The following is a 22276-nucleotide window of genomic DNA, read 5'->3' on the forward strand; positions in this document are numbered from 1 at the left end:
TATATATAATCTAATAATAATAATTATTATTATTATTATTGTTTTAGTTTCATCAATTGTCCTAAATCCTGAATCTGTACGGTAGTTTCTATTCTGTATATGTCAAGTCACCTTTATTTATATATAATAGCGCTTTATACAATACAGATTGTTTCAAAGCAGCTTTACAGTAATAACAGGGAAATGATTCAATAATGCTCATTATTGAAGTTCATTTCGGCTGTACAAGCAGCTCTAATAGAAAATCCTGTCGTTGTTCAGCTGAAGTCAGTTCAGTGTTGATTCTAAGACAGTTCTGCAGAAAACAAACAGTGATGTGATCATCCAGCTCAGTTCAGTTCTCATACAACAGCATCAGTGCAGGCAGATCAATAATATTGTTGAAAATGAAGTGTCCCCAACTAAGCAAGCCAGAGGCGACAGTTTCAAGCAACACAAACTCCATCAGGTGACAGATCTGAGAAAAAAACCTATTTAAAAGCCAGGCTCAGTCAGGGGGCCAGTTCTCTTCTGACCAACGAACGCTCACTGTGTGATTATGATTCAGGCTGCATCACAAGTCAGAAATTTACATTGTGGATTGGTAGCATTCAAATGTTTTATCCAGTTCCTTTTGCTTAAAGTTCGGATTCATCATGCCAGTATGGAGACAAAGCTCGTCATAGGTCTGTGCAGAGGACTTATCTGGTTCTAATGGTCTTTTCTGGGATCTGTTCCGATGGCTGTCATGTCGACGAGGCCTTTACAGGGAATTTTTTAGTAGACACTGTCTCTGCTGACATGTGGTTGTGTCTAGGAGGTTCAGGTCCACCATCTGATCTGGATACGGACCGGATCCGGCTGACTATGGTAGTCTCTGGATAAACAGAGAGACTAATATTAGCGCATATGCCATTCTTCTTACGATGTAACAAGTACATCGGGTGTTATGGGAAGTATTCACGGTTGACCTAATGCAGCCTAACAATCCTTTAACCGCGGATGTAAATTATAGAAAGGTGATAATGTGTTATGTGTTGTCTGCTTCCCGTACAAGACTAGGAAGACTATTCCAGAGTTTGGGTGCTAAATAGGAAAAGGATCTACCACCGGCAGTCGATTTTGATATTCTAGGTATTATCAACTGGCCAGAATTTTGAGATTGCAGTAGACGTGAAGGACTATAATGTGTTAAGAGCTCGCTCAAGTACTGGGGAGCTAAACCATTTAGTGCTTTGTAAGTAATTAGCAAGATTTTAAAATGTATGCAATGTTTTATTGGGAGCCAATGGAGTGTTGGCAGAACTGTGCTACTATTGTCATACTTCCTGGTTTTAGTAAGAACTCGAGCTGCTGCGTTTTGGACCAGCTGGAGTTTGTTTATTAAAATACAATAATTACAATAATCTAGCTTTGAGGTCATGAATGCATTGTATATTTATAGTATCTCAATATAATGTTATAAATAATGAATTTATTTTTGTAAATCTAAAAATACAGTTGCAAATATGAATGTATAATCAGTAATACTGAATATATAGCTATAAATATAAATATACATAGTTCCAAATCAGATTATACATGTAATGTTATAAATCTTGAATATACTGTTGTAAATTTAATATATTTTCATAAATCCTGCATATATAGTTGTATATACTTACAAATCTTAATATACTGTCAAATACCCTGATTATAGTTGTAAATATGTGTAAATAATCCTACTGAATAAATACAGTAGTTGACAATCTGAATATTATATCATAACTCCAGAATTCATAGTGAATATATAAACATATATCCTGAATATTTTATCTACATAAATCCAAATATGTATTTAGTATTGTATGCATAAGTACCTGTGTATATTAACTGGAGCTGCGTTTATGATTTCAGTCATAGCCTACAGCAGAATAACTGCAACATTCTGCTCTTTCTTGCTTGTAGTTGTACCTTTATAATGGGAAATTAAAAGATTAAATTCTGCAAAGATGTGAAATTGTTTTTGATTGCATCCTTTCTGCTCTATCACATTCTGCTGTGTATTTTCACTTTCATGACACAATTCCATTTTGATATGAGCAGACATCCTTATAATATAGTGTATGCAGGAATATGGTGTGTGCGTCAGTGCACGTCAGGCCAAGTAGTGATTGGCTGTGTAGGATTTCCATTGATTAGGCCTCCATCAGTGTCAAAATAACTATGATTTGTCAAGTGTCAAAGTATTTGTTAGTCTCTGAATCAGGAATGTAGAGCCCTGTCTCACAGTAGCAATTTTGAAGAATTTATTTGACAAATCTCTAACAACACCAGCTTAGACCAGCATGAATTTCTATTCATGGTAAAGCTAGTTTGGTTAGTGCTTTCAGGTTCACATCATAAAAAAACTCAGTGCCTAAGCAGTTTAACATTATGTGTGTGTGCATATACTGCGTATTAATGCGTGTATGTTCTTACTTGATTCTAAATTTAGCTATAAACAGTGTCATTACACTAGTAGCAATAATAGAGAAGACAGTGAAAGGGCTTTACTGCAAGAAGCACATCTCATCTGGCGTGTGGAATGCAGCTCAATCTCTTCTGTCAATACAGTTTATTACTGAGTGTGTGTATGTGTTTGGGCTTCTCTGGGAAGGGCTTGCCTGATCTGGAAGTCTCACTTCCTGCTGAGACCTGACTTCCTGTTTCCTGTTTTTGGTTTCCTATAGATGATCCAGACGAGTCGTACACTGATCGAATCAGCCGATGGCGTGTACTCTAAACTTACACAAGCACAGCGAGCAGGTATCGTTGCACAAACACACACACACAAACACACATACAGTACACATATTAGCAGTGAGATTAACAGTGCAAGCACAACGCCGGTTGATCATTTAAATACAGTACTTCACAATAACAATTAGGCATTGTTAATGACTGTAATGTAATGTTTTTTTTTCTTCTGTTTACTCATGAAGCAACAGGAAGCATAAACCCTTGCACACACACATATTGTCTTCCTCGGTTAATAATAAGTGTAGGCCTACCCCTTGATAATCTATTTTGTAGCTGAAGTGAATTATTTTCCAGAGCACAGTGGAAAGCTATGTTTTTCGTCTCTTTTTGCATTCTTTTTAATAAAATGACCTCGTGGACGTATTAAATAGCCCGGGGGCTTTTTTTTAAACCCACTTTTGGCATAAAACACGCATACCAACAGACACAATTGTCTATTATTTTGAAGTGACGCAAGGTGGCTTGTGCCCTAAAGCCATCGACTGTGTTCACATAAAGCTAAGCTTTGAGCAAGAGAGAGAGAGAGAGAGAGAGAGAAAATGTTAACAGGATGTTTATTTGAAAAACTATTAAAAACTATATAAGTTAACTATAACTTATGAATTTTTAACATAAATTAATAAAGTGATACACCTAGAGGGGTCATGCAGTGATTTTACAGTGGAAAAGGCCCACAATCACATTTTAAGACACCACAGAGAATAGGATTTGATATCATGATTTAGGGCTTCTGTTTTTAATAACAAATGAAAATAGTAGCAAACTACAGTTCAAAAAAGAAAAGGCTGCATTTATTTGATCAAAAATACAGTAAAACAGTAGAAATTGTAAGACATTATGTCAATTTAAAATAACTTTTTTCATTTTTAATATTTTAAAATGTAATGTATTCTTATGATGGTAAAGCTAAATTTTCAGCATCATTACTCCAGTCTTCAGTGTCACATGATCCTTCAGAAATCATTCTAATATGATGATTTGGTGCTCAAGAAACTTCTTTTCTCAATGCAATCTTTTCATTATTATCTTATTATTATCAATGTTGAAAACCGTTGTGCTGCTCAATATTTTTGTTGAAACCATGATTCTTTGATGAATAAACAGTTCAAAAGAATAGCATTTTATTTGCAATAGAATTTTTTTTTTCAACATTGTAAATGTCTTTACTCTCACTTTTGATCAATTTAATGAATCCTTGCTGAAAGTGAACAAATCTTACTAAGCCCAAACTTTAGAATGGTATTACACATTAAAAATGTACAAATATTTCACCTACTCCAAGTTTGTGTCAGTCTGTGACATTTAGATCCTCTATTCTCGTCATACAAATTTGCCGGTCAAAGTTCACCAAATTGTAAGTCCACATGCTTATCAATGGAAGTCAATTAAGTGCAGCATCTAGTGTGAGACCGTGGCATGACACAACACAATTAAGTCTGTAACTATTATTGATAAAAATGTGAAATAATCAAAAATCTTCAGCCAAGAACTATTGTTCATTGTTTGTGGTTGCATTAATACAGAATGTGTGCATAAATATGTATGTGTGTTTATAGTAATTTTTTAGCAGCTTTGAATGCAACATATCCAATCGGAATCTAAAGTCGAAACAATCAGTTTTATATAGCGCTCCGCCAGAACCCCTGGTCGGCTATGTGTCACCATGTTAATGGAGAAATCTGCTTTAGAGAGCAATAGAGTGTCAGTAAATAAACAAGGTTGGCGTGCTCTAGCGCTGTCTCGTCGCCCACTCTTTCTCATCTCGTGTCCTTCCACCTCCCTCCATCTATCTCACGTTGGTGGAGAGGTTGAATCATGCCTTTGCTAATGACCTTCTCTGCTCTTACTAGTTTTGGCTCAAAAATAAACACGTTTCTAGCACTCGCCGTCTCTCACATTCTGCCGTGCGGATCTGGACTTGTCCATCTGAGTGTCACAGCTGCCGATCTGAACTTAAATTAGCAGTGTGAGGGGAGGGGGGCAGCTGTTGGAGAGAGACGGAGAGCTGTGGGGCGCTGATACCCTTGTCCAGCACCTCTCCATTCTAATAAACACTTTGGTCAAACACTTCGGTTCTGCTAATTAAAAGTGAGTTACGTAATTAAGATGGAGAGGATTGAGAGCTAGGACAAGTATAACTGTCCGTTCCTGCTCTCATCTTAAGATGATTAATCGTGTCCCATGGTTGCTTAAGGCAAGGGTCTTCAACCGGGGGTCCGCAGTGATACTGCAGGTGGTCCGCCAATTAATGTTTGATCACACATAATTTTTGTCATACAATTAAAACATGGGTAAAAAAAACATTACAAAGTCAAATGCTTGGCACCCTCAAATGAAAGGCAAGAGCACCCTCAGTAGATACTGTAATATTATCATATTGGAGAACACTTCAGTGTGTATTTGTGTTTGCGCTCTGAACGTCAAATGTTTCTATTTACAACGTGTTTTTGCAGCGGTGAAAAACGGAGCCAATCACAGACATGTTTGTTGATCTCTCGAACACAATGACCAATCAAAGTCGTTTGATTTAGTCAGAATTCACTCCGGATTTAAAATACCGGAGTTTGTGTAGACATCTGTGTAGACACGATATAAGAGATTAATTGTGCAGTGATAAAAATATGGCTTGTCAAAAAAGATATGCAATGTAAATACAGACATATAGATTAATAGAAAAATATTCATATAAAAAAAATTGCATTTCTTTTCCAATTATTTGTAATGGTAATGACTTGTACATAATCTTAATTGTCTTGCTGTACATTGCTATTCTTGTTATGGTGGAGCCGTTACATTACATCTGCACTTTACTAGAGAACCCTGACTAATTTCAGAATTACTCTTAGTGATTTCATTCATAATTGTACATTTCACAGTAAAAATAAATTGTGAAGTTTTAGTAAACGCCAAGCTAAAGTTCACGTAATTGTCCCTCTGACAGTAAAATTTAATTTTTTTTTTATATATATATAAACATGAAGCTAAAGTTCAGGTAAATGTAAATTGTCCATCTGACAGTAAAATTAAAATATATGAGGACTGCAAATCCATTAAAATAATTTAAAATCTCAACTTTAACAATGAAATGTGCATACAACAGTAACGTGCATAGTTCTAATCCACTGTCTAACATAATATAACTATCATAATGTGGTTGGTTTCTATTATTATCAAAGGCTAGAAAATCATATTTTCTCTTGAAATTGCTTTTACCATTGTTTTTCCCTGGCATCCGTGATTCATCAGAATAGATCTGTGACCTATTTGTCCTACAACACATCGGATGGATGGATGGATGTTTCAGGCCTAACTCTCACACTTATGCGTCTATATGCATTTAAACACACACACATGCATTAATCTAAATATACTAACTGTATAATTGCATATACAGTTTAAGTTCGTAATAATCTACTTGACATGCCAATATTCCCTTTCCACAGGCTTCATCATCTCCGCATTGAGACAGCTATTCAATATTGCCCGTAACTAACACAATCTTTCTTTCAATTCATCACAATCGCTCAATCTTGTATTTTATCCTGTTACTTTAATCCTGTCCTTCATTTCTTCCCTTAATCCTTTTCTTCATCCTCCTTTTCTCTTGCCTTCATCGTGACACCTCCGACTCAACGATTCCATCCCACACGCAAACATGTCACATCCGATCGTCCAATCAGGAGGCAACCTATTCTAAGAGGATCACCATACATCACCATTGCCATAGCAACCACATTAAATGTAACAAGGCAACTTTGTCTGTCATTAAACAATCGCTCATCTGTATCAAACTTCAAAGGCTCTCAGACACAAACACATGTAGCTGTCCTCTCATTCGGTGACAGCTCAGAAATGCATTGTGTGAAAATGATGGTTCTTCCGGCAAATCTGTTGTCATTTGCAGCTCTATTTCTACTTCCTTTTCACAAGCCCTTCCTCGCTTTGTGCCCTTGAAAATGTGGAGCTGCAGATGAGCTCATTTAGATAACAATGTTGTCAGTATACTGACATGGTAAGCAAATAAACTTGAATGAGCATGGCTGTCCTCTTTTACAGCTGTGGCCTCAGGGCCTGTGTAAAATCACATGAATGCTGAGCAACTACAGCCCATTTTACTTAAAAAGAGTATTTATGACCAGCTAGCCTTGCAGTAGCAGCATCTGTTGGCATAAAATCGGCTGTGGAGATTAGAGGAGCTGTTCTTGGACTGAATCCCAGCTGAGTGAAGTGGACGGTGGGCAGGTGTTAGGGAATATTTTGACACCTTCATGCTTACGCCTGGAGAGAGTATGTCTGGACTTGCACAAATACTCTCTCAGACATTTCTCTTACACCATGGTTATCCATGAAAAAGAGTGTGAAAACTATAGTAAAGTTCAAACAGGCAATGCATTCAAGAAACAATAAGTGGCATCACTTCTTTTAACCTTTGTCAAATTTATGGAAATAGTCGGAGCCGATAGTCTCGTGGGCAGGGAGTTCGAGTCCTGGCTCACGGGCCTTTCCCGAACCCGTACCCCTCTCTCTCCCACTTCACTTCCTGTCTACACTACACTCTCAATAAAGGGAAAAACTCCAAAAATACATAAATAAAAAAGAAGTAGAAATAGTCACATTTTGAGAGTCGCAATTGCAAGATGTAAACTGAAAGATAATGTGACAGAATTAACCAACAGAAAGTACCATGGTATTCTTTGAAGTACTTTGGAGTACCATTTAAATACCAGTAGTCATTTAATTCCATGGTTTATACCAAAGTACCATGGTATTGACATCTGACACCGTTACATGTGCTGTCACAGTAGATTTTCGTAAGGGATTGATGGCTATAAAATTGTTTTGTTTTTTTTACTTGGCAGAAAACATATTTTTGAAAGTGTCGTCTGACATAAACTTTTCTACTTGAGAGAACATTTGTGCCACTTTTGTTTGACAGACATTAGCAGCGTTTCTTCATCTGCCTTCAGATTGGCTGACTTTCTGCCACTTTCTGATGCGGTTAACAAACGTTTTTTAACGTTTTTAACGTCAAGGCCAACCGCCTTTCTTCAGCTCTATTGTTTGAAGCAGATATTTTTTTTCACATACTGTTTGCATTTTAGTACATCCATCTGTCCATCCATCCATTCGTCACAGTGCTCTGTTTGTTTTTTCCTGTCTCTGTGGCTGTTTCTGCTATGAATGATATATGGAGTGAGTCACGACTGCGATTCGGTTGCCCTGTGGCAGCGTGTCAGAAAAAAAAACAGCTTCTAACAATAATACACCCATATTACTCTGTGATGTCTTTGCCCATATGTTTACAAAGCATATTCTTGAGATTCACGTTACGCTGGCTAGCAGTTATTGTCTGTGTCTTTCATAAATACTATAACAAATGCTGCTTTATTGCACCTTTAGGATTGGACTTTCATGAGGATCTGCATCGAATCGGGGCAAGAGAAGGATTGAAAGGGAGGAAGTTGCAGAAGGCCATGGAGAGTTACGCTTGGAACATCACTGTGCTGAAGGTTTGTGCCTTTTATGTATATTATGGGCTGAGGGATGTATATACCATGGTTGCCTCTTCTTTACCTTATTTTGGACAAGGTAAAACACTTTTGTATAGGGAATAATCATTACAGGGTTACTAATAGGTTTGCTTTCAGTGCTACTACACGGGAGTGTTTCCTGGCAAGCGGCTCAACCACAACCAATCAGATTTCACGCTAGTCGAGACTAAAATTAAATAGCTATTGTCCTGATATCGTTGTGTACCTTACAATGTAGATTATCCTTAAACCTGCACTCTGAAGCCTTGGAATTACAGAACATGATCATTTATAAAATGTGTGTGTGTGTAGATTATGAAAGACATGAAAATCAAAGTGTATAATGCAATTATATCAATGTTTCATATTATTGCTCATACAAAAGTTTTGCCAAATATAGTATTGTCCTTAATATAGGATCTCCATATTGAAGGATCTCCATATTTCCACCAAAATATTAAGCAGCATAACTGTTTTCAACACTACTACTACCTCTACTACTAATAATAATAATAGTAGTAATAATAATAATAGTTTCTTGAGCAGCAAAATGGTTGAATTACAATTTTGAATTGTAATAATATTTTACAATATTACTATTTTTACTGTATTTCTAAATAAAAAATGTAGCCTTAGTGAGTAAAAATGGTGAATCTTTTATATATATATAGTGCATCTGTAAACAGCAGTCAGCTACCATACAGGTCCTTCTCAAAAAATTTGCATATTGAGATAAAGTTCATTATTTTCCATAATGTAATGATAAAAATTAAACGTTCATATTTTTTAGATTCATTGCACACCAACTGAAATATTTCAGGTCTTTTATTGTTTTAATACTGATGATTTTGGCATACAGCTCATGAAAACCCAAAATTCCTGTCTCAAAAAATTAGCATATTTCATCCGACCAATAAAAGAAGTGTTTTTAATACAAAAAAAAGAGTCAACCTTCAAATAATTATGTTTAGTTATGCACTCAATAGTCAATACTTGGTCAGGAATCCTTTTGCAGAAATGACTGCTTCAGAGCCGGCCCTAGACCTTTGGGGGCCCTAAGCAAAATTTGGTTGGAGGCCTTTGACCGTTTTAAGGCCTAAAGAAAAGCAATGACTACCTTATAACTATGCCATACTATATATATATTATATAATATACTATTATACTATATATATATTATGTATATACTATGTTGGATGTCTAACAGGAAAATTATGATACCACTGAGCTGAATGGCAGTGCAAGACACACACACACACTGATTAACTTGCTGAATAAAAAGACAGATAAAGTGATTATCACTGAACAAAGATACATTTTTATTGACACCAGAGTTTAAGAGTCACAAACTACAGCACATATATATATATATATATATATATATATATATATATATAATTTAAATTAAATAGAGCAAATAGAATAACATTTAAATATAATATTATATAAAATAATAAATAGATTTTTCAAATAAACAAAATTAACAATAACATCTAAAACACCACAAAGAAGATCAATAGTAACAATATTAAGAATAAGGTAACATTTCAATATAACTATTAAAATCCAATCCAAATAAAGAAAATAATTATACATAAAGTAAGACTTAATTTTTAAAATGCAGAAGGTTATCATTTTACAGCCCCTTTATACTCACCAACAGCTGGAGCTTTGCTTACTGGCAGCATATAACGTTACTTTAATAGTGCTCCTAAGGGGACATAAGGAGTAAACTAATGTTAGCCCTTTAGTGTAGAATCCAAACTGGGTTTATATTGTTCTGTTAAATGCTTTAACAGTAACACCACAGCAAATGGTATAGGCCTAATACTAAACCAATTTTATGCAGCATGTTATTACCATGTAAGTTAAACAACTGTAGAAAATTAATACAAGCACGATTTAGGCTAATGTTAAAATAAGACTTTTAGTGCAGATTATCCATATTACAGAAATCGGAAAATTAAGCCTACAGGCTTACGTACCTTTATCTTCTTGCTCCTTCTCTTCTTCCAGGCTCTTTTTTGTCGTTTTTCTTGGCCAGAAAGATATTTTCGTTTATTGTCAGACATCGTCGATTCGTCAGAGTCGCTAACTGACTGACCAAGTGACAACGAGTGACATCATAGGGGCAGTCGGGATCAAGACGCGCGCGCGCCTTCGCGGGGAGCTCCTGGTTGATTTGCCATAATACAGAACTAAATAAATAACAACTCTGTGCTTATCATGATGCCTGATAAAGAGCGCTGTAGGTCCATTTCTTTTTATTTATTTATTTTATGTTACTTTTGTTGTGCGATTTTTTTTCCCCCCCACTAGCTAGCAGTGACTCTAGGGGGCCCTCTGCTGGCCACGGGGCCCTTTGCAATTGCAACGGTCACTTAGTGGCTCGGCCGGCTCTGGACTGCTTCAATGCGGCGTGGCATGGAGGCAATCAGCCTGTGGCACTGCTGAGGTGTTATGGAGGCCCAGGATGCTTCGATAGCGGCCTTAAGCTCATCCAGAGTGTTGGGTCTTGCGTCTCTCAACTTTCTCTTCACAATATCCCACAGATTCTCTATGGGGTTCAGGTCAGGAGAGTTGGCAGGCCAATTGAGCACAGTAATACCATGGTCAGTTAACCATTTACCAGTGGTTTTGGCACTGTGAGCAGGTGCCAGGTCGTGCTGAAAAATGAAATCTTCATCTCCATAAAGCTTTTCAGCAGATGGAAGCATGAAGTGCTCCAAAATCTCCTGATAGCTAGCTGCATTGACCCTGCCCTTGATAAAACACAGTGCACCAACACCAGCAGCTGACATGGCACCCCAGACCATCACTGACTGTGGGTACTTGACACTGGACTTCAGGCATTTTGGCATTTCCTTCTCCCCAGTCTTCCTCCAGACTCTGGCACCTTGATTTCCGAATGACATGCAAAACTGAGCAACAGTCCAGTGCTGCTTCTCTGTAGCCCAGGTCAGGCGCTTCTGCCGCTGTTTCTGGTTCAAAAGTGGCTTGACCTGGGGAATGCGGCACCTGTAGCCCATTTCCTGCACACGCCTGTGCACGGTGGCTCTGGATGTTTCTACTCCAGACTCAGTCCACTGCTTCCGCAGGTCTCCCAAGCTCTGGAATCGGTCCTTCTCGACAATCTTCCTCAGGGTCCGGTCACCTCTTCTCGTTGTGCAGCGTTTTTTGCCACACTTTTTCCTTCCCACAGACTTCCCACTGAGGTGCCTTGATACAGCACTCTGGGAACAGCCTATTTGTTCAGAAATTTCTTTCTGTCTTACCCTCTTGCTTGAGGGTGTCAATGATGGCCTTCTGGACAGCAGTCAGGTCGGCAGTCTTACCCATGATTGCGGTTTTGAGTAATGAAACAGGCTGGGAGTTTTTAAAAGCCTCAGGAATCTTTTGCAGGTGTTTTTAGAGTTAATTCGTTGATTCAGATGATTAGGTTAATAGCTTGTTTAGAGACCCTTTTCATGATATGCTAATTTTTTGAGACAGGAATTTTGGGTTTTCATGAGCTGTATGCCAAAATCATCAGTATTAAAACAATAAAAGACCTGAAATATTTCAGTTGGTGTGCAATGAATCTAAAATATATTATGAAAGTTTAATTTTTATCATTACATTATGGAAAATAATGAACTTTATCACAATATGCTAATTCAAATTTTTTGAGAAGGCCCTGTATATAACATACAGTAGTAAGAAAGGGAATTAACCAGCAATGATGCTCAAGGGCCTTTCCAGTCTTACCTATTATCTCACCAACTCTGTGATAGTTAATTTGTGCACATTGCTAACAACATTATCAGACATTTATATCTGTATTCCTGGCAACAAGCTAAACCTTAATCACTCTTGCTCTCTCTTTATCTCTCTGCAGATGTGTTGATATATTTATGGTGTTCATGATAAGATAAGCTTTGCTAAAGTGCCATGTTTTCTAACAGATTAATTGTGTCCATACTTATGTAAACAGATAAACCAGACACAGTGGGAACAAAGATTAAATGTCACCTTTAGTGTGCGATAGTGTTAATGAAAGTGTCAAATTGCGGAACAACAATGCGGATGGGTCTCTGGTCTAGTTGCGGATTTAATTCCACTGTCAATGGCAATTTGATCGTGTTGAAATCTCTAGGTTTTAGAATATTTTTGTAGTATATTTAATAAATATTTTTTTGTGAAAAAAAAAAATATTTATTTGTTTGTGTGCCATTGCAGAACAGATATGTAGCACAGGTGTGGGGCAGATTGTGGTCTTAAATTAAGCCTTTAATTTAATTAGATGACTAAAGCACTAAAGAGACCTAAAAGGGATTGAACTATGTGTATCTAACATAAACCTTCCTGTTTGTGTGTCCTAGTGTGCATGAGCTGATTTATTTACTTCTATTCCGCATGCACCGGACTGAATGTAGTTACATACATTCTTAAGCCAAACTTGAAATGTATTACTCTCCCTGCAGGGTTCAGGGTTTCTCAAACCCTACTTAAAGTATTAAGGCAGCAATATATTTCTTCATGTATAAAGACTAACTTTGGATAAAAGCGTCTGCTTAATGCAAATGTAAAACCCATTTATGAGTGAAAAAATATTAATTGTGATATTATAAATATAAAATGTTTGCCAAATAAACAAAAAATTGGATTTTATATTGTCACTGTACAACATCATAAAATATTAGTAAGCAGTGTTTTAAAACGATTGCATTAAACTTAGTATTTAATACATTTTTTAAGTTAACATTTTAACTTTGACAGCCCTAAATATATATATATATATATATATATATATATATATATATATATATATATATATATACACTCACCGGCCACTTTATTAGGTACCCCATGCTAGTAACGGGTTGGACCCCCTTTTGCCTTCAGAACTGCCTCAATTCTTCGTGGCATAGATTCAACAAGGTGCTGGAAGCATTCCTCAGGGACTTTGGTCCATATTGACATGATGGCATCACACAGTTGCCGCAGATTTGTCGGCTGCACATCCATGATGCGAATCTCCCGTTCCACCACATCCCAAAGATGCTCTATTGGGTTGAGATCTGGTGACTGTGGAGGCCATTTTAGTACAGTGAACTCATTGTCATGTTCAAGAAACCAATTTGAAATGATTAGAGCTTTGTGACATGGTGGAAGTAGCCATCAGAGGATGGGTACATGGTGGCCATAAAGGGATGGACATGGTCAGAAACAATGCTCAGGTAGGCCGTGGCATTTAAACGATGCCCAATTGGCACTAAGGGGCCTAAAGTGTGCCAGGAAAACATCCCCCACACCATTACACCACCACCACCAGCCTGCACAGTGGTAACATTTTTCCAGTCTTCAACTGTTCAATTTTGGTGAGCTCTTGCAAATTGTAGCCTCTTTTTCCTATTTGTAGTGGAGATGAGTGGTACCCGGTGGAGTCTTCTGCTGTTGTAGCCCATCCGCCTCAAGGTTGTGCGTGTTGTGGCTTCACAAATGCTTTGCTGCATACCTCGGTTGTAACGAGTGGTTATTTCAGTCACTGTTGCCCTTCTATCAGCTCGAACCAGTCTGGCCATTCTCCTCTGACCTCTGGCATCAACAAGGCATTTCCGCCCACAGAACTGCCGCTCACTGGATGTTTTTTCTTTTTCAGACCATTCTCTGTAAACCCTAGAGATGGTTGTGCGTGAAAATCCCAGTAGATTAGCAGTTTCTGAAATACTCAGACCAGCCCTTCTGGCACCAACAATCATGCCACGTTCAAAGTCACTCAAATCAACTTTCTTCCCCATACTGATGCTCGGTTTGAACTGCAGGAGATTGTCTTGACCATGTCTACATGCCTAAATGCACTGAGTTGCCGCCATGTGATTGGCTGCTTAGAAATTAAGTGTTAACGAGCAGTTGGACAGGTGTACCTAATAAAGTGGCCGGTGAGTGTATATATATATATATATATATATGTGTGTGTGTGTGTGTGTGTGTTTGTTGTGTGTGTATATATATATATGCCAAGTTCTGTCATGAAACTCTAGAAGGCACAGGCTGATGGGTCCTTAACGCAAACTGATTTACAGCTTTAACTTTAGCAAGGTGATTGGTTCATGTTAGCCTAGAAATCTAGACGCACCCTAGCGGCAGCAAAAATTATTTTGCAGCAAAGTGTGGTCTAGCAACTCTCCGTTGGCATTCGAGCTGGAAAAACCAAACTTTGGTCAGGCCAATCAGATCGTGTATAGAGTTGGTGGGCGGGCTTAACATAATGACGGCAGAGTTGTGACGGTTCCACGTGATTTCCATAGGTGATTTCCCTCTGCTTGAAAACAAAGAAGATGCTGCTGGCGAACAGCGGTCTTTCGAATCGGCTTTGGCCGCGACTCTGGATGACTTGGAGTTACGAGAACGTCACTTAAGTCATTCCTAAAAAAGGAAGATGTGTTCGGAGTTTTGACGACCGGATACGGCAAAAGTTTAATATACCAACTAGCTGGTTCACTGGTGGAAAAACGCATGGGACTCACTCAGCCACACCCGTTTGTTGCTCTGGTTGGTTGTAGCGCTATCCTATTGCGTGCCGAGGGATATTGAAAGACAACCGTTTATCCCGCCCCTCGGATTGAGGTATGCTAATTGTGAGTTCCCAGACCTAACATCTTGATGTACGTCTGGCTTGCCAGGCTAGGTTCATGTCGCATCTGCAGCCAATGAGCTTGCTGCTCAATGGCTGGTTACCAGTCACTATAGCAGTTTGCAGCACGCTTTCAGAGTTCGTCTAAAACCCTCCACCTTCCCCAGCTCCAGTTGACATGAGTGTTTTGTTTTTTTGTACAGACCACTTGCACTTTGTAGCCCCCAGTTTGCCAACCCCTGAATTACACAACAAAATATCAAACCCAAGTGGCATTAATTGCCGAGTAAGCAGGCAGTGGCAGGTTTTTTTTACGGCTTTTATGAAAATTACTTCAGATCTGGAAAAAAAAGAAATAAATGCCTAATCATCCATTTGAAATACTGTGTGCTTCATTGTGCTCTTAAACCACTTCATTTTATGCTTAATTTGACCTCGTGTGACACATTTGGAGGAGTTAGACGAGTCACTACTCCAGGAAGTGACATCAAACTGTCACCCATTACGTTTCATCCAGGCTTTATAAAGTATGTACCACCTTGTCTCTCTGCAGTGCTTTTAGCCTCTCTTCTCCTCACAGCCTAAGAGTCTATATGCGTCACGCCCGTATGCATAATTCATCCGTTTTAAAATGTATAACTTATTTATGGCAAAAGACTCCTCTATCCAGGTCAAGGAGCCTCTTCAGCTCTGGGCACACATGCAGGTGTCCTTCGAGGATCCATATTGGAGCACATGCAGGAAAAGCCGCCTGTACTAGTCTCACCTGTCCTGTCCTGCGTATAAAAGAGAGTCACTGCAGTCTGAATGAGTAAAAACGCAGTGCAGCTGATGTTGCAGTGCTCTACTTGGGAGTTGTCATCAAATTTAGCAAAGTTAATTCTGTTTTACTCTGGTTCTCTAATAGAAACGCCAAGTGACCTCATGATGCAGTTTTACACTATGTCCTGAAAGCTCTTCATCGGCTGGTTCATGTTTGACTCATAAATGATAACTCAAGGGAAGTCATTTTGAGAAATGAGTTTGGTTACATCTGGATTTTAACTGCTGAAATAAACAAATAAGCTTCACTCTATCATATTTAATCATTTCTTATCCAGTCATTTGACAGGGAAATCGCTAGTTTTGTCCAACGCTCAGATTTATAACAATCAAGAACCGAGGCTGGAAAGAACTGGTGTCCTTGTGAGAAAGATAGAAAGCAAATTTATGTGTGGTTGTGCATGTTTTGCAGGGGAAGGTTTGCATGGTTTGGTAATATGTCCTTGTATATTAGCATTTATTTATTATTTCCCTTCAAAATGTCTTCTCACACACACACATAAATACATACATACTGATTTAAGGGACACACAGGATGAGAAGACAAACTGTCCTGATCCTCTTTCCCCTCCCTTTCCTGTCCCATCATTTTACACTGTCTCTGTCCCCTTCATCCAGTCCTTTCTGGGACGTTTCCAGAAAGAGCGGTGATTTACAGAGGGTATCGGGGATATTCTAGCTCTGCCGTTGTTTATGCAGTGCCACCGACTTTACCACCTAGTGTTAGACTGACCCCTGCAGACTGGATACTTTCAGTGCATATAAGGATTTTATATTCTCAGTATTTTCATCTAGCACTTCTTTCAAGTGTTTTTTTTTATTTTTTTTTATTTTTTATTAAACATTACCTTTTATATACATTTTCACATTTTGTTCTGGCATGATGTGCAATCTTCTGTCTAATTTTTGTTCATCTTGTTTCTATTGCGCAAACCCTTTGGTTATCTGACGCCTATGTTTATGTTCACTGGCATTCTTTTCAAAACAGTTTCTTTAAAAAATATCGAATTTTTATATAAAATCTGTGATAGTTCATTTGTGCACATGATATCTAATATCTAATTCAGAACAGTTTGCCAAATCCTCTTTTAGGGTGTTTTATTTGCAATTACAAACATGCTATGTAAACTATCATTTTATTATTTCATTAATTTATGAATTTATTTTGACAATTTTAATAACTTTTAAAATGATGTGTGTTTGGATGGATTTTTTTTTTTTACTGCAACTTCAAAAGTTCTCGACTTAGAGAGGACATTAATGATTAAACTTCTCTGTTTTGTCCTGTCTTTTAGGGCCAGGCAGACCTGTTGAAGCATGCGAAAGGAGAAGCGGTAGACACTTTGCGACAGATTCAGTGTGCTGCTCACTCATGCGGCTTGGCCAAGAACGGAGCCTCCACGTCCCCTGCCTCTCCTCTACTGCCGCCCCATCCGCGGCCCCTCCACACCATCCACGAGACTGAGACGGACAGTACCACCCTGCACTGAGAGAGAGAAAGAAAACAATCTGGGTTTTTTTCTTCAGTTTATACACATTGTGAGGAAGCTGGTCTTTATTATAGAGAAAGGGAGCAGTAAAGGAAAGATTCAGGTGCATTGAGTCAGTGAAGGACACACTGGAGACAGTTTAATGTTGATCAGTGCGCTTTACTTTCTTCCCAGCTCCGCAATGCCTGCCGGGCTCGGGTCTTAAATTGTTACCCCCCCCCCACCGTATAGTCGTGTTTTAAAGGATTACAGTGACCTGCACTCCTGTGACACAGCTGCTGTTGAAAATTAGCTGTGATCACCTTCTCTAGCCACGACTCCCACAAGCCCCAAATCTCAATCATATGCACTCATTTAAAGGAATAATTCAGCCAAAAATGAAAATTCGGTAATTATTTACTCTCCCTCATGTCGTTCCAAACCTTTATGTGGAACACAAAAGAAGATATGCTGAAAAAGAATCGTTTTTGCGGTTTTTGTCCACACAGTGCAAGTCAATGGGATCCAAAGATGTTTTGGAGACCAGTGACTTTAATTGAATTATAAAAACAGTTGAAACATTCTTCAAAATATCTTCTTTTGTGAAATTTGATGTCAGGCTGCAGTAAGTCTAAAATGGGTCAAAACCGCATGGAGGAATCAATCTTAAACCTCCAGATTGAGAAAGATTTTTTCAAAAAGTGCAAAACTACTCAGCTGAAAGAGAAGTATAGCATTTTGAGTTAACAAAGAGAACAAAGAGAGCTTCGGGAAACAGAGCAGAACAGAAAATAAAAAGTACATGTAAAAAAGGCAAAGGTTTACACCAACATAGTTTACACCTCCTCAGTTCACACTAACATGATAGAACCAACTGAAGACTCTCTCACTCCCCCTGCTGGCTTCTCTACGCATTTTTATGCATTTTAAAACTGTCAGCTCAATACACCTTGGTCCTAAAAGGGCCTTTCTCCAGGTGTCATGTGTGTGTGTGTGTGTATGTGTGTGTGTGTGTATATATATATATATATATATATATATATATGTATGTGTGATGCGTATGTGAAGTATTTTGAATAAGGAAAAGTGTGTATATTGTTTTTAAACTGGAAACTGGACACGTCCCATTGAGCTAGGCTTTACTGGTAAGATTAGAAACGCTGGGTAAATACGGATCTCAGTTGTTGAGAAAAGCACCACTGATGATCAGAAAAGCAAATAAATATTTCAATAAATGAAGAATGAATCATTTTAAGTCAAAGTAAAGACACTTGACCATCTCGTTAAGAACACAACACACCTTGTTCATAATTATTGTTATTCCTGCTGTTAATATTGTGGGTTGGTGTTATTTAAAATTGAAGTTATTTTATAATTGCGTAAACAGGTGTCATTCTTTACCAGTGTACCAGTTTTCATTATTGGACACCTCACAGGAACAGGAAATGTCAATGTTTGGGAGATATAGTTTGGGTCAAAGAATTGGGTGTTTACTGTCACATTAATGTCAAATAACATCTTACTGAGATGATGTCTGTTGTTTATAAAGCCCACATGACAACAGAAATGTCTCCAGGTCATTTTTTAAAACTTGTGTTGCATTACATTTTCAGAATATCAAATGACATCCGTTTAAAAGTTTGGGGTTGGTAAGATTTTTATTTTCTCTCTTAACCAAGGCTGCATTTATTTGATAAAAAATACTGTATGTATAGTAATATTGCGAAATAATATTACAATTTACATTTAAAAATGTAACTTATTCTTGTGATTACAAAGCTGAATTTTCAGCAGTCTTCAGTGTCACACGATCCTTCAGAAATCAATCAGTTCTTATCAATGTTGAAAACAGTTCTGCTTCTTTGCTTAATATTTTGAGGAAACTGATATATTTTCATGTTCTTAGCCCCCCCCCCCCCCCCCCCATCATTATTAATGGTTGATGATATTACTAATTATTAATAATTTGTATTGTTAATATTATCATTCATTGATTTGTATATATTTTCTAAATATATCTTGTTTTCTTTCTGTTTTTTTTTTTTGTCAAATGTAAAATCCAAATAAAAAAATTAAAAATAGAATTTTTTTCTAACATTACGTTTTTACTGTCACTTAGATCAATGTAATAGCTTTCTTTAAAGAAAAAATCTAATTGGCCCTGAACTTTTGAACATTAGAGTAGATGACAGAAGATCACAAATGTCTTGGACTTACTGTGCACTCATAAAAATAATTTTGTCAGTGCGACTTCTGGGAATCAAACCCATGACGTTGGAACAAACCATTTATACACAGACATGCAACTTAGATGATATTTGTGGCATCAATTTTGAATTCCTTCATGTTTGCATTTCTCTACTCATTTCTTTATAATTAATTAACCGTCTGAAAGACTCCAGAATATGTCTGGGTTCTCTTGTAGTGTCCTATGACTCCATCCAAAGACACCCATTTACATATAATGTGAATACCATTATTCATGCAATCCACAACATATAAATAAATGGACCTTCCTCTATGGTGTAATGCAGGTGTACTGTATGTGTTCAGAGTAACGTTCATCATTAACTAACCGCTCTCTGACCTTCTACTTCACACAAAGGCATCCTGCCATCCATATTCCCCTTCTTTATTTGTTAGTGACGCTGCTGCTCTTTTGTTCCATTCAGCCTTTTGTTACTGTATCAGGACCCTCTGCATTTGCAACTAATTAAGTCAAGGCCTTGTCACACTCATTCTGCTGGCATTCGCTAACGAAGCTTGTCTATAATAGTCTTAAAAAGCTTTATGTACAATTACTTGGATACAGGCAATCCTGGTTACACGCTAATGACAAAGACGCTAACAACCCTAACAATTCTTTATTGTACCATAATCCAGCTTCAAATGAGAAACATGACATTGAAGAAATAAAGGTGGTAATATCAGCTGGGTATATTGTCAGTGTCATTTGTGCCTATAATTAACTTCAGAGGCTGGAGCAGTGGGTGGCATGTCTGTATAAAAACACTGGTCCCATCTCAGAGTGTAAAAGGACCATCGACTTTAAACATCAAGTCCATCAGATAGCCTACATGACATTTGTCTACAAGACCGGGGCAGCAGCCAGACTCATGGATTGCACAGCAAAGGTAAGAGTTCATATGTTATTTCAGCAATTTAAACAGAAGACTATATACCATTTTAAGGTTTACATCTGGGGATTAAACCGTTGACATTAATGCTGATCATAAAGTGTCATAAAGATGATTTATTTGTTTTATATATATATTTACTTTTAGCTTTATTTTATTTAATTATGGATGAAAAAATAAATTTTTACCTATCAGGACATTGAAAATAATGAAATAAAGAAAATAATGTTCAATAAAAACAAACAAATACAGTTGCAATATTGAAAATAAACCCATTTTATTGCTGGTTGGTCTTTTATATGGTTTTATTTAAGTGTGGAAAAGATTTTTTTTATTTTCATGTAAGTTACCAACTCAGTAATTCGGTGGAAAACAAAATAGTAAACTTCCTTTGTAACAATCAGATAAAGAAGAAACCGTAATCAGTTGCATTGTTTAACGAACCCCTTGTAGCTGATTTGTATTATTTTATTTTAATTTAGAGTGGTAAAGGATTTATATTTTTGTCAGCAACAAACTCAGCAATGGTATAAAAACACAATTATTTTCAATAATAAAATTCAGATACAAGTTACCATACAAAATCATTTGCATTTGTGATTTGAATGTTATTATCTAAAACGTCTTCAAATTTATGATATAATATTCAGCATTTATTGAATGCGTTTTCTCTTCACCACAGAGAGTTCAACTGCTCCTCTTCATGGCGCTGGTGGCGCACGTGGCGCGAGACGCTGAGGGCGTGGCCTCCTGCTGCACGAGCACTTCGAGATCCTGCAAATTTTACGAGCTGCTATGCCGCGCGGGAATCCGAAACGATACTTCTATCGCCAGGCATTTCGGTCGCTTTAATAACGACGCTGCTGTCGGGATTCTGACTCTTGGCAAACGTAAAGTGGGCGAGAGACGCGTCGAAGACCGCCTGCAACAACTCCTGCACGGCTCACGGAATCAAGCCGCGGGAATCCTGACTATGGGAAAGAGGTTCGAGGACGGGGGGCACCTGCCGCTCGTGCACGCGGGAGGGACCGAGAGCGCGCCCGTGAGACTCGGACTGGAGCGTCCGATGAAATATCTGATACCCACCACGGTACTAGAAGATTTGGACGCGTATGAAAAACGATGAGTCTTGTCGATTTTAAAAGCCACAGTCAAGCTGTTCATTCGTGACGTCAATTGCCAATACGGAAGGCTTCTTAATGGGTTTTTAAAATAGCATTTTTGATTTGATTAAAAAACTGTTTGTGGTTAACATTAGCTACTTGAAGAGACTTAACGTTTTTTCGAACATAAATCACATGTGTGCTGTGTGTTTTATAAAAAGTTGTACGTATTTTTTTTTTTTTTTTTACGTAGCCTACCTAAATAAAAAAATCCATTTAAAAAAAAAAAACATTACAACTCAATTAGCTTGTGGCTTTACGAAATCATTTGCTTTCCATAGTGAACAGTTAACCTGTCTCAGTGGGCTTGGTGAAATTTTCTCATTAATAAAACACAACTAAATTTAATAGATGTTAATGATGCGCATTTTATTATAGTCGCGGTCAGGGGAGAACCATTATCTTTCTTGTTTTATAAAGATGATTTGTTGAATTTCAGAAATGTGTAGTATGTTTTGTGGTCAGCAGATGGCAGGCGATGTAAATATTGTAAAATACCACTACAATAAAGTTGAGGGAAAAAATTGTTGTCGAGAAATATATTAAAAACTCACAAAGCTTAAGGGGTGATATTTAAAATATAAGGCCTATATGTGATATTTAATGGTTCATGAAATATACAAACGTGACAACTTTCCCCAGTATCAATGTGAAAGCTTGCCTCATCCTGACACTCTTTAGGAGATGATTAGTGCTTTTCATAAAGACCCATGCTTTATCCCTCCCCCACTGCCTGTGAAAACAACACATTTCCAGATAGTTCCTAAAGCCCTGCCAG

General features: G+C 37.6%; 2 protein-coding genes across 2 annotated transcripts in view; both read left to right on the forward strand.

Moving 5' to 3' along the window:
• plcl5 (phospholipase C like 5) overlaps positions 1–17641 on the forward strand; it is an 88835-nt gene extending 71194 nt beyond the window's left edge. Inside the window, exons 4-6 of the mRNA XM_056235884.1 lie at positions 2691–2766; positions 8161–8270; positions 17025–17641. Of these exons, the coding sequence (XP_056091859.1) occupies positions 2691–2766; positions 8161–8270; positions 17025–17219 (381 nt within the window). The 3' untranslated portion in view covers positions 17220–17641. The remainder of the gene's footprint in view (positions 1–2690; positions 2767–8160; positions 8271–17024) is intronic.
• A 2611-nt stretch (positions 17642–20252) lies between these two features.
• hcrt (hypocretin (orexin) neuropeptide precursor) lies at positions 20253–21461 on the forward strand. The gene is made up of 2 exons (XM_056235886.1): positions 20253–20332; positions 21018–21461. The coding sequence occupies exons 1-2, from the start codon at positions 20276–20278 to the stop codon at positions 21459–21461; spliced, it is 501 nt and encodes a 166-aa protein (XP_056091861.1). The 5' UTR covers positions 20253–20275.
• The last annotated feature ends 815 nt before the right edge of the window (positions 21462–22276 follow it).

Source organism: Rhinichthys klamathensis, unplaced genomic scaffold (assembly GCF_029890125.1).
Source record: "Rhinichthys klamathensis goyatoka isolate OS25496 unplaced genomic scaffold, OSU_Roscu_1.1 h1tg000432l_1, whole genome shotgun sequence".
Lineage (NCBI taxonomy): Eukaryota > Metazoa > Chordata > Actinopteri > Cypriniformes > Leuciscidae > Rhinichthys > Rhinichthys klamathensis.